The sequence below is a fragment of the Calonectris borealis genome, chromosome 21, assembly GCF_964195595.1.
Source record: "Calonectris borealis chromosome 21, bCalBor7.hap1.2, whole genome shotgun sequence".
NCBI lineage: Eukaryota > Metazoa > Chordata > Aves > Procellariiformes > Procellariidae > Calonectris > Calonectris borealis.
In genome coordinates, this window is record NC_134332.1 from 6,685,605 (window position 1) to 6,701,844 (window position 16,240).

Here is a 16,240-nt window from a genome sequence, read left to right on the forward strand (position 1 = left end):
GTCACCCAATAGGCCACCTCTAAATTAAATATGTTAAATAACAATTTATCGGTACCTTCATAGCAAGGTATTATAGACCTTCACACACATCTGTGATTTAGTTAAAGGACACGTAAAAGGGCTTTCTACCACACAGAGACCCAACGTGAATAAGCTAGCACGGAAAACAGGGATGCCAAGGGTTTTCTATTCTACAGAGTAAATGCAGTTGGGGTAAAATAGTAATAACAGCCATTTTATCTATACAAAATCACATAATAGCAGGTTCATTTCTGTGGAGCTGTTTCCAGGAGCTGAGATTATTCTCTACCAGCTTTCTTAAGGGCTTTTTTTGGGGGACAAGGGAGGAGGAGAGGTAAATTAGATCAACTTGAATAAAACCGTGGCGTTCTTGAAGCTTTAAATACACTCTGCTTGTCACAGAATCAGGGAGCTTAGCAAGGGGTCTCCGATTAAAACTTCCAACAGTTTGAGAAACGCTGTGACAAAGCAAATCTTAAATGCTCACTTGCAACAATTTCTGGCACCTTTACAAATGCCATTAAAGCATACAGAAGAAATGAAGCTTTATCCTGGGGCTGTTTGAGCTTCTAATGCTTGTGATCAATTGTGTCTTGAAGAAAAATGTCAGTCCCGCATCACTGCTATGACTAAGCACTCACTCTGGCCCGCCTCATGTCGGGCAGCTACAGTTGGTGACCACGCTTCCATGGAACATTTTTCGTCTCTCCTTTTCACATCCACTTCTCCTACAGTCAAGGAAAACTTACTTTAATGGGCCATGAGAACAAATAGAGAAAAATCTAGAAGCACGGCCTCTCCTGACCTATTCCACAGTGCCACATCAAGCTTAAATAACGTGATGCACAACATACACAATGCCTGAGGGAAGCGTTTTGAAAAGAGGGCACATTACCGAACTCACTTTTAAGGCAGATAACGCTAGGGAAGGCTTCATTCACTTCAGAAAAGCTCTGGTTAAAATACGCATACAAAGACAGCAGAACTCGCTGTTCAAGATGGATGATGGGTTCTGAATATATTTAAACCCCAAGGGCAGACTTAGAGAATTACAAGAAAGATGCAGAAAAACTCCGTATTTTCTAGCATGCATTTCTAGCATGCAAAAGGTCTTGCATTTCACCCCCCCACAGCTCCTAAGCGATTTCTCAGTGCAATTTCCATCAGCTACAGCAGGTCTAAATTTCAAGTTAGAATTACAAAAACAATTGCAGCTCAGTAGAGGCAAAGATAATCTATGAAATGTGATCCAAGTTATACACTGATGTTAGAACATCTCTGTAATCTGTTCAGAAATTCTGCGCTCTCGCTACTGCTTCAAAACTGCTTTGCGGTGCCAAAAATCGTGAGCTGATTCTCTGTCCTACTTTTCAGAACTGAAAGCAGTGATGAAAATAGAAAGCATCAATTCCCTTTCACTCCTGCAACGCTGAACAGCTTCAAGCAGCACCAGAAGCAAGCACCGAGGCTGTCAGAGGAGCAAATGCTCTCGCTGGCCGAGTGCCCTGATGGCTACGCTGGAGCGCTGTGGCCCTCGGGCATCAGTCCCGAGAAAACAAAGAAGTTTTGCACTGTGGACCACTTTCAATTGGGAATGTCTAAGATGCCATATGCAGAGTGACTCAAGGTTGGGATGCTTTCCTGAGAAGCTAGAAGATGCAGATTCGACTTCTGCAGGCTGAGCAGGACCTAGAAGTCAACATCTGTCATTTCTGGGCACATACTCTGAAATTTTGGCTGTTACTTAGAACTGAGATTAGATTGCCCGTGCTCACCCATCTGTTTCATCCCTCAGAGTAACAGGAGCTATAATGGGCCACACCAAAGATCCCAGCAGACCAGCATCCTGTCTCTGACAGGACCAAAGCAGATGCCCAGGGGAGAAGACAAAACAGCGGGCAAGCATACGGTGCTTCCCCAAGGATCAGCTGTGCGATTTTTCCAGATTGTACATCACAGCTCAAGGAACTTGAATCACTGTACGGACTAATAGAGCATGATATCCCTCATTTCACGTTGTTCTCATTGTCAAGCACCACCCACGTTTACAATTTTCTTACCCATCTTACCCAGGTAATATTTTCTTACAATGCATTCCATGACTGGTGAAAAGTATGCAGGATGAAGTCCCTCCACTAACTCCTAGGATTAAAGGGTTCTTCACCCTTGACAGGAAATAGTAAAGCTCAAGGGCAACTAATTGAAAGGGTAATTCAATCTCAGGAATTGCCCAGTTCTTGGCTGTTAAGATACACACTATTTAGGCTCTACGAAAGCTGCCAAGAGGAACACCAAAGCAAAAGCAGTTCTCCCTGGTGTGGGATTCCTCTGAACTAAGAGAACATTTCACCTGACTCAGGGGACAAGCACACATGTTTGATCACTATTCCACAAGTGAGACTCAGGTTAACTTAACCTTACCAGTCGGTTGGGGAGCATGTGTTTGACAGAGGCAGAGTTGCTTTTTTGTTTCCTAAAAGATGGTTTTCTGATTTGCAGAGGACTAAGAGGGAAACCCTCCACCACACTGCTGAATCACAAGCTAGCTCTTTCTACCTACTCAATTATTTCAAAACTATTGCACCTGCTATCCCTTCATTACTTTATTACTTTTGGTTGGATGGGGAAAACAACATCATAAATCCTGTGTATAAATCACTCTACTAGAATAACGGGAGAGAAAATATGACAGAGAGAATTCATTTCGTTCATCCCTCTGCTCAGCACTAAGCACTACCTCAAAAGATAATTTTTTAAGAGGTTATAAAGACAAGTAACAATCTTTTAGCCTTTCTAGGGAGTAGAATCAGCTTTTTCTTAATATCCAACTGCTGCAATTTCAGTACACTACCATTTGCTCTATTCCAATATGGCGAGTATCTTATGCCCTTTCTATCAGAAGACAACTTTATACATTTGAAAATAGCTACCAGGTCTACCTTTAACCTTTCACAGTCTTTTTGCCTTTATAGGTTAATATTTCTAAACACCAGTCAGCCGCCTTTCTGTCCTCTAGACTATCTTCATTTGGTCTGCCTCTTCCTTCAAATGTCCTGCCACAGGCTGGTACTGAAGCTTTTCCAGTATCGCAAAGAATGCAAGCATTTCTTCACTCCAAAAAGCATTCTGTTAATATAGATATTTTTTTCGCAACTGCATGACATTGTTCAGGCATGGTCAGCTTTTGATCCACCAATGCCTGAATTCTTTTTCAAAGAAACGGCCACCCAGACCCTTTTTCTCTGTATGCAATTTATTAGTTTCCAGGTCAAAAACTTCTCCCCAGTATTTTAACTTTAAAGTTGACTTTGTACTTTCTACCTGACTTCAAACTTTCCACCCTCTTGTTTTCCTCCATCACTTCAATTCCCTCTCACTTCTGTCCTTCCTCTCTTATCTGATGGACCTAACAGACAAAAAAGATACAAGAACTTTGAGATCATATATAAAAATATTTTACCTTAGGTTCTCAAGGCAGTCTGAAGGCATTAGCTGCATAAATCACCAACTTCAAAGTCTATCTTACACTCCTATTTCTAATGCTTGTTCTAAAATAATCCAATAGTAAAAATGTAAGCTTTCACATTTTTGATACCAGTTTAACATCTATTTAGAATTTGGAGATCTCAAACGGCAGCAATAATGTCTTTTTCTAACAACCTTTTTTGCAACACATTTCCTTAAAAGATCTATTTTAGCATTTTGTTTCATTGCAACTAGTTAGCCAAACTATACGCAAGTCTAGAGAAAACGAATTCCATATTCAAAAAGGTCAGGAATTTGAGGCTGATAGGCTGCACTCTTTAGACATGGGAAGACATTTGAATTCTATTACAAATAAATGTTTTGAATTGTACTATAAATGTAACAATCAAGCTCAACTTTAACTGCAAAGCAAAAAGATTCACATCTCCACAGAGAGCACTCTTTAGGGGAAAATGATTCTGCCGACTGATAGAATAGGCAAAGGGAAGAGAGAGAGAGAAGAGACACTGAAATCAATTCTTGCCCTGAACAAAAGGGCAGAATTAGAACACAGCCTTTGTGCAGATCAGCATTCAAGGCATTACTAAATATTACATGTTCAGTGCTTACTAGTAATTTACCGTTTAAATGTTTACTCGTAACATTTAAAAGCATCCATCCATTATGTAAGGAGAAAGACGCATTTAAATTCCACCCGGCTCATTTCCTCACTTCCTGATCAGTGATATTTAAATATTAAATATCTAAATATCACTATTTAGATACTAAATATCTTGAGAGTGATATTTAAAAGGGCAGCTCAAGACAGGATGCCATGCTGTCGTTACGCGGTTTGTGGCTAGTTATGTACAGAAGCTGCACACTGCTACCAGTTCATAAATCTGGGCAGGAAATCTGTTCCATTAAATAGAGGACAGCAGAATCAGAGAATTATTCAAGAGAGATCCAGAGAACAGGAGTGCCTTAACAACCCACAACAGAAGTTCAGAAGGCATTATCCTTACAGGGAAACCAGGAAGATTATTTTTTATTGACATAACTTCTGAACACTTACTGCAATGATGAAATTATCCTAGCAATAATACAGACAAAAACCCCACAGTTTTTGTAACATGAGAATGCATGAATACTTTATATTATACAGTTTAAAAAAAAAATAAATAAATCAAAAACATTATGGGTCCTAGGAAAGCAAAAGAACACAAGTATTTTGATTGGATTTATTACTTTTGCAGTTTTTTTTTAAGAAATCTGGTAAAATAAGTTTATATCTTAAAGACAGCAAAAAGAAAGATCAGAAATAATTTGAAGTAACAGCATTAAAGAATTGCCTTTAAGGCTAGTGCAATGATTTAGTGCTTAGTATAATGTCCCTGATGCACTTAGGGACAAAAAAATTAAATTTCAAGTCCGTCAGTCTCCAGATTTTCAGGAGAGAGTTCAATGTCAAGTGAATTAAAGAAGATGGATGAGTTGATTGATTCAAAGGGAGCAATCACAGTCTTCAGGACACAGACAGATCTGGCAGATGCAGAATGAGGACCGATAGCCTAAAATGCAAGGAAGAGGAAAACCAACCCCCAAGTATCAATGCTCTGGAAGTAAAGATACACATAACCAAGTGCTGACTTTGAGTCCCAGTGAGCAAGACAAATGCATAACAACATTTTAAAGTGATTTTAGAAGTCAAACTTTCATTTACTATGAATATATGAAGCACTAAGTGATTTCCACTTTGCATTTAGCAAATGCTTTTCCACTTTCCTGCATTTAGCATTAACTTCTTCCAGATATACAAAACAGCCCGGCAATAAAACACGCTAAAATTGACTAGAAGATAAACGAAGAGAAGCTGGTGAAAGTCTGCTATAGATCAGATCAGGCAGATAAAGAGAACATCATGTTTTCTCAGTATTCATCAATCATACAAAAAACCCAGAGGACTTGGTGCTAATGGAGAGTTTTAGCTCCTCAGACATCTTTTGAGATAGACAGAAAATACTTTTAATTTTCTTACCTGGGGGAATTTGCGTTTGATAGATGTCAGTGCTCCCTCTGGGAGTTTGGCAAGTTCTGAATCTCTGACTGCGTGTACTGTCGTGGCTCTAGGTTGATGGGTTAATGCCTCTACCTGAAAAAGCGCATAGCCAAAACATTAAAGATAATTCACAACATGTTGCAAAAATCAAATGTCAGGATGAAGAAACTGAACAATTCCCAAGAACCAGACTGTTATACTTGTTGCTCACACGCATTCGAAACAGAAGGCTATTTCCCCCCAAGGCACATCCATCTGCAAGAAGTATTAGCACCTATTTAATCCAAATCTCTCGGGTGCACACTCTGCTGTTGGCAAGTCACAGTTTTTCACAGAATTAGAACCCATAGCACCAGACAGACAGCATTACAAGAGAAAGTTTTGTTTGATTTTTTGCAAGCTCTCACACACTGTACATCTCCAAAGTGAGGATCAGAACTGCTTTTAACGCTTGCCAGAACAACAACCAGAGGCACACAACGGACTCACCATCACACCACCACTTATATCTTTTAATCCATCATTTTTAATTGTGATAAAGCCAACTAAGAGAAAGGAAAACCCCACTTCTCTACTGCTCTTTCTTCTTTCCTCAATACCACCCTGAAATACTTTCATTTTACTTTCAGAAGCTGAATGCCGACAACCTTGAAATAATCAAGACTTCCTAAAAATAAAAGAATCAAGACTTCCCAAAAATTAAGAAAGGGATGAGAAGCAAATCAGCACATTTTGGCCAGAAGTGAGCTTTGCTTTTCCAGGTTTGGGGTGGTTTTTACATATGCATGTGTATCTGTGCCATGTAAACAGGAAAACGTGTGACAGTACGCACCTACCCAAATAGCACCCAATTATTTCACCCAGAAACATTTATTTTATTGACAGTGAAGTTTAAAGGAGAAAATGATCACGCAATGAAAATTAATGCAGAGATATTCTCCTTTACGGGGAGAATCTGACACAATATAAACAAAACCGGGTTCTAAAAGCTCCGCAAAATGCAGCTGTTCCCCAAATCCCCAACTGCACCATCTGCAAAGCCCTGGATCCGCCACCAGCTCTTATTTTGTTTTGAAATGCAGAAATCAAATTCCCTGGTGAAATATCTTCACATGCTTAATGAGATAGCCTGCTAGGCGAGATGGCATCATTCAGAGCTCAGGCGTGAGCAACAGGCAGTGTTTACTGGGTTTAAAATCCATAGATCAGTCGTTTTGGAAAAAAAATTGTTGTCACTGTAGTAGCTGTAATTACTAAGGTTAAAACACAAGCAAAAACATTCCTCAGTCTAACTGCAACTTAGAATAAAAACAAACATGACTTTTCATTTTAAGTTTTCCAGTAGAAAAAGAAACAGAAAATATATCAGCTTATAATTGTTTTGTTTTGGGGTTGGGGGGTTTGATGTGCGTTTTTTGTTTGGTTTTGGGTTTGTTTTCAGAATTAGTTCCAAAGCTTATGTTTACAGCAAATTCCAACACAAGCAATGCTTTTATTATAGAACTAGGGGATCAGACACACAAAAAGTTAGTGCAATGTATATAATGCCCCATACAATAGCTGAGCTGTGCCAAGTGCCCAGACATGTACTTCTGCCCACAGTACAAGAAAATTAATTTAAAACACGCAACTCCATGACCCCACTTCCAACAACAGTGCCTTCTTGGAAGACTACATGTGCACAAAATGGACAATTCAGACAGCCAGAACATCTACCTCTCAAAAACTTGCAGTTAGTCCAGAAAGCTGAGATCAGCCTGTTAACATTAACTCTAGCTAGTACAGACGAGTTTAATCAACACCAATTGCTATGCATAAAAAACTGCACACGTAAATTTAAAGTAACTACATTTTGCAAGACCTAGCCTTTGTTTTTTGTTCAGATGCCAGGGATGTTTTGTTACATAATCACATTTTAAACTAATTATATAGAAGGGGAAAAAAGGTCATGCCATCTTTGTACACACATTTACGGAGAACCAAGTCCCCTTTAGGTTCCCCAAATGGTTGTATAACATCTTCTGTTTTATCTCTCTCCCCTATTACCAGCTTTTTATCACAGCTTTTGGCTCTGTAATTTAGCTTCCTTATCCTGAAAGCAGGTTAAGGCTTTCAATTGTTAAAATAAAACCTTTCCTCTCAGCCAGTCATTACCTGATTGAGTCTAATTTGTAAAAAGAAGAAAAACACTCAAGGTGGCTAATATAATTTTCCACTCTTTTTGTGATATATGAGTGCATAAAATTAACTCCAAAGGGCTCACAAGTCTTTCAGAAAAGATGAGATTTGTAAAAAAGGGAATTAAATTTTAACTTTAAGACAAAGCCTCAGGGTTGTTTATTTTTTCTCCGAATTGTGACTTTGCCTTTCCAAATGGAACCGCACCTCGTCCCTAGGCAGATCAGAGGGGAGATGGAGATCTTTTTCAAACGTCCTTTACAAGGAGCCATTCAGATCTTCAGAGCAAGTGGCATTTGCAACACCACCAGTGTTACAGACCCCCGCAATTGCAGGGAATTTGTTGAATGTAATTCCCAACTGATTACTGAAGTTGGATCTTGTACTACTCTTACATACAGCTACTATATAAGTCTTGCCATTAGCTTTGATATTTTCATGCAAATACACCCTGGTATTCTAGCATGGTCCCAGACACCGTACACCAAGAAATTCAAATTTTGCTTTACCCTGGATATTATCATGTCAGTTCCCAATCTCTAATTTTATTAGTTATCCCAAACTATTCATAAAATACTTCCTCTTCACTGGAAGTGAGAGGGCTCTCATTCAACGTTTGGACCATCTGTAGGATTAATCTCAATCTTCACTACATTCTCACCTCTCCCTCTTTACACGCTGTGGTTATAGAGCCTTCTTTGCACTAGTTTTAGATTTTCTGCACATGGGAATCTGCCACATCAAATAGGTATTTGGCTATTCTCACCTTTTTTGGAGATTAAAAACATATTCTAACATTGAGCGTAGTTCTCCCCTGTAAATGATACTTTCCTTCTTTGTATTTATTCTTAATAAACCATTTGAGATGTCATCTATTCAGAGTTTTTTCTTCTTGCTTAGAAAAAAGAGAAGTTTTATACAATGTGAGTACTTAAAATCATTTCAGTCTTAAGCCACATTCAAATACTTGAGCTCCTCTGTCCAGCGAGCCTTTTGAACAAGTTTTCTTATTTTTCCAGGTTTGTAAATAGTACAAGACTTAGGGATCTAGTTTGAACTTAAATGTGAATAAAATCCACCTGTGATCAGAAAATCAACCCCGTAAGATTATTTCCTTGGACATAAAAAAGAAATTTAACATTTTGATCACCCACCACAGCTGCAGCAAACAACACAAAGACACCTCCATAATAACATTAATAATACTATTTCTTGAAACATTTGGTTATTATTATCTTCCAGTCTTATTCAACCTGACCAGGGCTTATATTTGTACATCTGTATGTATAATCACCCAAGGCTCTCTTTTGAGCTCCTTCCCAGACTACCGTTATCATCATTTACCCACGCCAGCATGAATACAGCTACAACATTTGCTACAGTGCAAGGAAGAATCAGTGGACTCTTTCCCGCTGCTTTTCAAATTCAAGTCAACATGCTATATTTTGCTTGAGGCAATAGTACAGCTCTGGTTCTTCCCCCGTAACATCCATTCCCTCTCCTTAGTAACAAGCCTCTAAACAAGTCCTTTCCTCTTCTCTTCCAATTTTTAATTCACCCATATGCCATCCTTGCTCCTCCCCTCTCTCTCAAACAATCCTCCAGTTTTCCTGGAGTTCATTGAAGGCTTGAGCCCATCACCTCTTCTGCTCTATCTGGACTGGCTATTCTTCTCTTTGCCATCTTATTATCTAGTGTGGTTTGCTTTTCCCACGTTGTAAACTCAGCAAACCTACATTACACTTTGAAATCTGTCTCTTTTTGAAATCCAACTGCTATGCCTTATTTTAGCAGTCATGCAAAAATGCTAAATGTTCCATCCATCACGGACCTGTCTCCGAGGTCTTCCCCTTGGCTCCTGGTATACAGCAAGCATCAATGTCTCCTCTCCACCTCCATCCTACCTCCTCTCTACCACTCTACATCCTCGAGAATCTGTCCATCCATCATTGCCTTTACTTCCATTTCCTCTAAGAGCTACATGAAGCAATGTCTCGAATGCTATTAATAATTTGCATCAAGGAGCACATATCAATTTAGAGTGTTACATACTTTGTGGTTCTTGTAATTGATCATGGATATTACCATAGGTGATGGTCCCTCCTGCACTGTTGTAGTTCTGTTGCTCCTAACATTAACAAAAAGAAAAAAAAAACCAACACCCAACTATAAATAGACCTATGCTCTTTTTAGTGTTTCAGTTAATTCTGACATATCATTTCTCATATCTTCTCCTAGTTCAGTATTAAATAGTGACAAAAACATGTACTATGCATCCATCGCGTACAATGCACATGATTCACAACCCTAGCTTACATGTCCTTTACAAAGAAAAAGTGTTATTGTAAATCTTTTAAAAGGAGGGGAAAAAGCAATTTATATTCTCATGACCTCTTTTGACTTCATTTTCAACAGTCATCCCTGACAGTTCTTCTTACAGCTTTCCAAATTACACAGTTGGAAAGTAAAATCTAGAAAGCGTCGTCTTCTGCAAGTTGGTCTAATTATTCCAAATCCCTTTTTGAGCTACATCCAACACATCACTTTGAATATTTGCTTAAGTGTGTGCATAGCCCCAGTGCAATAAGCACAGCTATTCTCATGCTTAGCCTTAAGCATCTCTGAGACTTCACGGAGGATTTGCCCAAAACTAGGGCTGTTTTATGTTAGTCTCTTTGTTGGCAATAAAACATTCCTTCTCCATACAAATTCAGCCTCACTTTAACAAATTATTGGGTGACTTTTCTAGTAGTCAGCAAACAGTAAAATGCAAATAATTTCAAAATACAGTTTCTTCTGTAGATTATTTCTTTCCAAGTGAGTTTTCAAGTCTGCCCATAGTACATAGGTCCAGTCTGAGTTAGTGACACAAGTCAACAGGACCGTGTTTGTAGTCACTGGTCCATTCTTCCTGACCTTCAACCACTGGCACATTTACACGCTCTTGTAGCTCTTTCTGTGCATTCCCTTCCCATCCACGTTTCTTTTCATAATGTGCTGCTTTCAGTTTCTCTTCCTTCATAGCTACTATTCCACCCCAGAATTTTTTATTCTCTCATACATTTCCTTCTCTCCTATCTATCTTTTCCTTGCTATCAGCTCACAAAGAGCAGAAATCTTTCCACAGCAAGGGTACCCTGCATTTCGGCCCTTGCACTGATACCCCCTGGACACGATGCAGTAAGAGAGAGCAGCAGCCACAGAAATGAAAGCATCAGTTATAACGAGACCCTGGGAAGCAGGTTAGAACCCCACAAATTATTAAATTATGTAGCTTAAACTCTTCATCTTCCAAATCCTCATTCATGAAAGCCACAATCACCACCTGTCAATTAGCCTGGTACTTGCAGGCTCAAGTTTTCATGTTCCCACAAGACGCTTTGGCAAGACCCAGCAGCCCACAGACGAGCGTGCCAGGGAGATCGGTCAGGACACATCCAGCCATGCTTCAACAAAAGCAGCATCACGTCTTACAAAACAAAGCGAGAACTCTGATAACAGTCAAAATAGCCAAAAGGCATTTTCTTCTGTTCAACACAGGCATAGTTTCCAGCAGCACCAGCGGAGGGCACTGACTATCCTGAGCAGGGGTGCAGCAATTCAGACAGACGCTTCCCAGCACGACTGCAGTGCCGCTGCCAGTACGCACCCTGCACAGACACCCCGGGTGCCCACTGACACGACAAACGGCTCGGAGGTCTGTCTGCCAAAACTGCCTCCTCGCCCTCTCCTGACACAAGGTCCACCCCGAGCCGCGCCAGGCGCTACGCAAAACCAACAGCTCACCCGAAGGCACTGGGGAAGGACCACTGCAAGACAGCGGCAAACACAAGGGACAGGGATGAAACACACTGTGGAAGGAAGCGTAGATGCACCCGTGGAGGCATAAAAAGAAGAAATATCAACACTGACATCTGCTGATAGTTTAGGAGGCTCAAGGAAAGGGATAGGCAACAAGTCAGAGGCACAGGGACCAGGTAGCACACCCGTAGCTCAACGGCCAACACAAGCACTGGAACAGCACAGGCACAAAACAGACACACGCGCGCGGATCTTCACAGCAGTGTTTTTGCTAGACCAGGACAGGAGATGATGCTGCTGCAACTGAAGACAGCAATGTAATACATCAATGTTACATGAAGGGCAACCAAACGCTACGCGGAACAATTTTTTTTCTGGTTTAAACAAGCTGCTCTCAGATCCTTCTGCAGCTCATTTGCATTTGAAGCAGCAGAGGATGCTAATCTCCAAGGTGCTTCCTCCAGCCATCCGTTCGGAAGGATCTGAAACATGAACTTGTTTGTATCAGAAAAGGACAGAAGAGGAGACACTGCTGGAAGCAATGAATGAGTGGGAAGAGCAACCAGACAAGCTGCAAATCGATGCTATTTGTGGGAGCAGTGCCAGCGGATGCATGCAGTACACCATGTACTCTTGAAAGTTGTTCTAACAACCACCTTCTGCAATATTTTGTGTGCCAAGTTAACCCTGTGACTGAGGACATCCAGCACTTGGGCTGTGCAGAAAGAAGAATCCAAACCTCCCTCTCTCATTTTTTTATATATAGATATAAAAAAAAGACTTAGATACACATATGCACAGTCATACATGGAAGTCTTACTTTGTATATCTAGATGTGTATGTGTAAGTATATATATAAAAATTAAATAAGACTGAGCTTGTACCTTTTGTAATTAAAGCAGTGGGAGTCATGCTACAGGTTTTCCCGAAAGGGCTGAGCCTGCATTTTGTAGTACTGCAATGACAGTCCTGTTGCAGTAGTGAACGTCATTAAGGGACAGAAAAGGGAAAGATTTTAGCTGGGGAAGGGAATTGATAACAGTCCTACCTAGTGTATTTAAGTTTCACTCCTTATATACATGTGGCTATAGAAAAGATGGGAAGTTGCATGCACATTCTGCTCCCCTAATCCAACATCACAGTCAAAACAACACCAAAAAACATACCAAAAGCTATCTGAAACACACACACAAAACACCCAACAAACCCATCAAATTTATCCAGGTTGTTTGAAGAGTATCTGCAAGTGCAATGCCACTTACAGGCATGCAGCGTGCTCCTCTTATGGTGAAATTACACCTGAATGTCAACAGTGGAAGAAGAGATAACAGAACACGATGACCTGCTCGAATACTTTCCAACAAGGGAGAGATCTGATTGCCTTTGAATCAGCTTCACACCACAAGAATACCAAACCTGGCTGGAACTTTAGCAATATCCTTTCCCCATCCTTCACTGCTGACTCTTCCCCCATAAATACTTTCTGTCGCCTCTGCTGGACTCTGCTTCCCGCTACTCACTGGCCTCCAAGCATTTTCACGATGAAGGGGATCACACTTACCCAATGACTCTTACTTAATGATGCTTGCCAAAAAGAAAAGTTCTCATCAAGAAAAAAAAGTCTCTTTTACTAACAACTTGCTTATGCATTTTGCAAAGGTTAAAGGGGATGCAGTATTAACTCTTGCCATTCACAAGCCAGTCTAGTGCGATGCAGCATTTCTCAAAATGGAAGGGAGAAAGGAGCAGAAGGCAAGGAAAGTGCAAGACTGTCCTGAAGGCGGATCAGAAGTTGTATCAAGAGTTAGTTGATAGCTGGACACTAGCAATGATATTATCATAAGGGAGTTCAGCTGGAAGCAGGAGGGAGACACAAAATAGCTTAAGGAATGACAGTTTGATGTATTAAATCACCTGTCTGAAACCCAGCAGGTCACAACTTCTATCACCATCTGTCATCAAAGATCGTAATACTCTCTAAAAAGAATTTGGCTAAGGAGATAAAGCTTTCTGCAGTTTTATCTGTGGCAGCTACAAAGCCAAATGACTTACCCACACAACATTAATGCCAGATAATTTAACGCCCAGATCCTGTCAAAACTGTGCCTGTGGTTTTCCCACCCAGTGATGAGACCACTGAACTGTACCACACCAATGTTCAGTTACGAATGGTCTCTTACCTTCATCAGCTGTTAGAACTTGAGGCAAATTGTTGTGGATAAAAGAAAAAATTGTTGTGGAGAAAAACAGACAGTACTCAGCAGCTCACACCGTAAGTGAAGATGCTCGTAGGAAACCGAGGTTCAGATGGCTCAGATCAGTGACTTCAATTCAGCCAAGAACACCCTCAAGACGGGTTTGGAAATCAGGATATCGAGCTTCTAATTTCAGTATGACGCTAATTCAGCTGTGCAAATGTGAACTCATTTCTCAGAGCTTCCTCTGTCTCACTTCGCTGCTGGTAAATACTGGGGGTTTTGTTGTAGTCTGGTTTGTGTTTTGGTTTGGTGTTTGTTTGTTTGTTTGGGGTTTTTGTTTGGTTGGCTTTGGGTTTTGGTTTGTTTTGGGTTTTTTTTAAATAAAATTTCACACCTAAGATGCTGCTAGGCAAATAATGATTTTTAGTAAAGTATTACCAAGACCGATGGTGGAAGAGATGGCAACAGAACACCTCCTTTCAGAACTACGTCTTACAGCTCAGTTCTTGAACCTCATCTGCCTCCAATTTCCACAGATACGGGCTGTGCAGAGAGAGTGCCTGAGGCGCCACTAACCTGAAATCTGTTTTTTTTAGTGACTTAAAGCTTTAGAAACGAAAGAATTCACAGTCTAAAAAAATTACATGCAACTAATCACTAATCGGCAAAAAACATCCACACAGTTAAAAATGACAAAGTAAACCAGCCTTAACATAGTAGAACTTGCCCAGTTTTAGCGTGGTTGTCAAGGGTACAATGATACTCAGCTGGCTTTGGTAGTGTCAAAAGACAATGATAACATTAATCCTGATAAAGAACAAAAGCCTGACAAGCGTAATCCTGATGCTGGTGTGTTTCCTTTGAGGATTACTCAGCAATTAAAGATTTCTAACAGTTAGTGTTACGTTTCAAAAGGACAATGCTCCAAATCCCTAAGGAAATCAAAAGCCATTTACAGATTCTTCTTGGGTTTCACCTTTTTAGAGAGAAAAAAAGCCATGCACATTTAACTGTATTAATGAGATGAACAGCTTAACATCTAAAAACACTTAAAAGAGACATTATTTCTAGAATGTAAAGCATGATTTCTTCCACAGCAGAACTGGTATGCCGCAGCACTGGCAGATAAGGATTCCTTTTCTGCAATTTATCACTTGTGCTGCCCTGCATTAAAAGAAAGCGTTAGTGCACAAATGCCTTTCTGCACTCCTTTTACTGTTTTGCTACCCAGAAACAACTGGGTATAATCCTACTAATAAGAAGGGGTATTCCGGTTGTTAAAAAGAAGCAGAAAGGATCTTGAATTAACCAAAACGTTGCTGCAACTTTCCCTGCTCAGTAGGGCATTTTTGAAAGCCGACTGGTTTGCTGGTAAGATGCTGCAGACAATATCAGGCAGGTGGCTACCAGTAAGTCTAACTATAAACTATGTAAGAGCCCAGCTTTTAAAAATATTGTAAGTTCAGCAGCTGTCACTGAGGCCCCTATGAACTGCCTGGCATTTAGGCATCTTACCAACACTGCAGCCATTCTTCAGGAACCCACTTAAGACGAAGTGTTGACTTGCATAAAAAGCTAATTGCATAGAAGATTGTATCACATCCAGATACTTGAAGGGAGCAGGCAGTATACTTTTATTCAGCAGAAGATTATTCTACAAGACAGCGCTGTTGGTTTTTTTCCCTTCTCCTCACCCACTAATGTCCTTCCAACAATACAAAAAGCAAAGAACACCCATCTCAACAGATGCTTGGGGTTGTGATCCTGCAACTCATCTGGGACAACCTATTTTGCAGGTTGTAAAAAAAAAATACTGAATAACTGCCCCAGTTTCATCAGCAGTGCTAGGCAAAACACTAAATGTCAAAGCCTGGGCCAGTTTGTCTGATATCGATAGGCATAACAAATAAACGAATGAAAAGGCATCCTCTTTCTCAAACAACAATGTGTTAATGAGATCAAGGTAACAAGAGTAAAAACTACAATTTGCAGCAGTTAACCAAGATCAGAACTAAAGCAGCTACATCAGGAGAAAAAAAAAAATGAGACCCCAATATAAGCATTTTAAACAAATAACTTAGTAAAGAGAAGCCCTTTCACTCTATCAACACACAGTGGGCTTTTCTGATTTCCTCTGGGGTCACCTGGGCATGGTAGAAGTGACTCTAGAAGAGTTAACTTGCATTTTACCCTTCAGCTCGCATAATGGTTTAATAAAATTAACATTTCAACATTTTTCCATAAGTGCATCTGTAGCAAATGGCACCAACAAATTAAAAGATTCCCCCCAAAATGGGTCATATCATAGTCTCTAGACAACAGGACTTCTGTCAACTCTATTTCAAGTGGTCAACTGTATTTCAAATGGGAGGGATTTCTCCAACAGATTCATCATTGTCCTTTAAAAACTACCTGGAAGGCCTTCAATCAAATTTTGACTTGTGCTTGAAAATTAACATCTTGTCTGAAACCTTCATTTTTCAGTGCTTTTCTTCTGAAAGCAGATACTCATCTCTTA

General features: G+C 40.1%; 1 protein-coding gene across 7 annotated transcripts in view; it reads right to left on the minus strand.

Annotated features, from left to right (window-relative positions):
- PNPLA7 (patatin like domain 7, lysophospholipase) overlaps nt 1-16,240 on the minus strand; it is a 117,425-nt gene that overhangs the window by 61,948 nt on the left and 39,237 nt on the right. For all 7 annotated transcript variants that reach the window (XR_012676760.1, XM_075170488.1, XM_075170489.1 and 4 more), the window contains one exon: nt 5,525-5,638. Coding sequence is in view for 6 of the 7 variants with exons in the window: in XM_075170488.1 (XP_075026589.1) it covers nt 5,525-5,638 (114 nt within the window). In the remaining variant the exon portion in view is untranslated. The remainder of the gene's footprint in view (nt 1-5,524; nt 5,639-16,240) is intronic.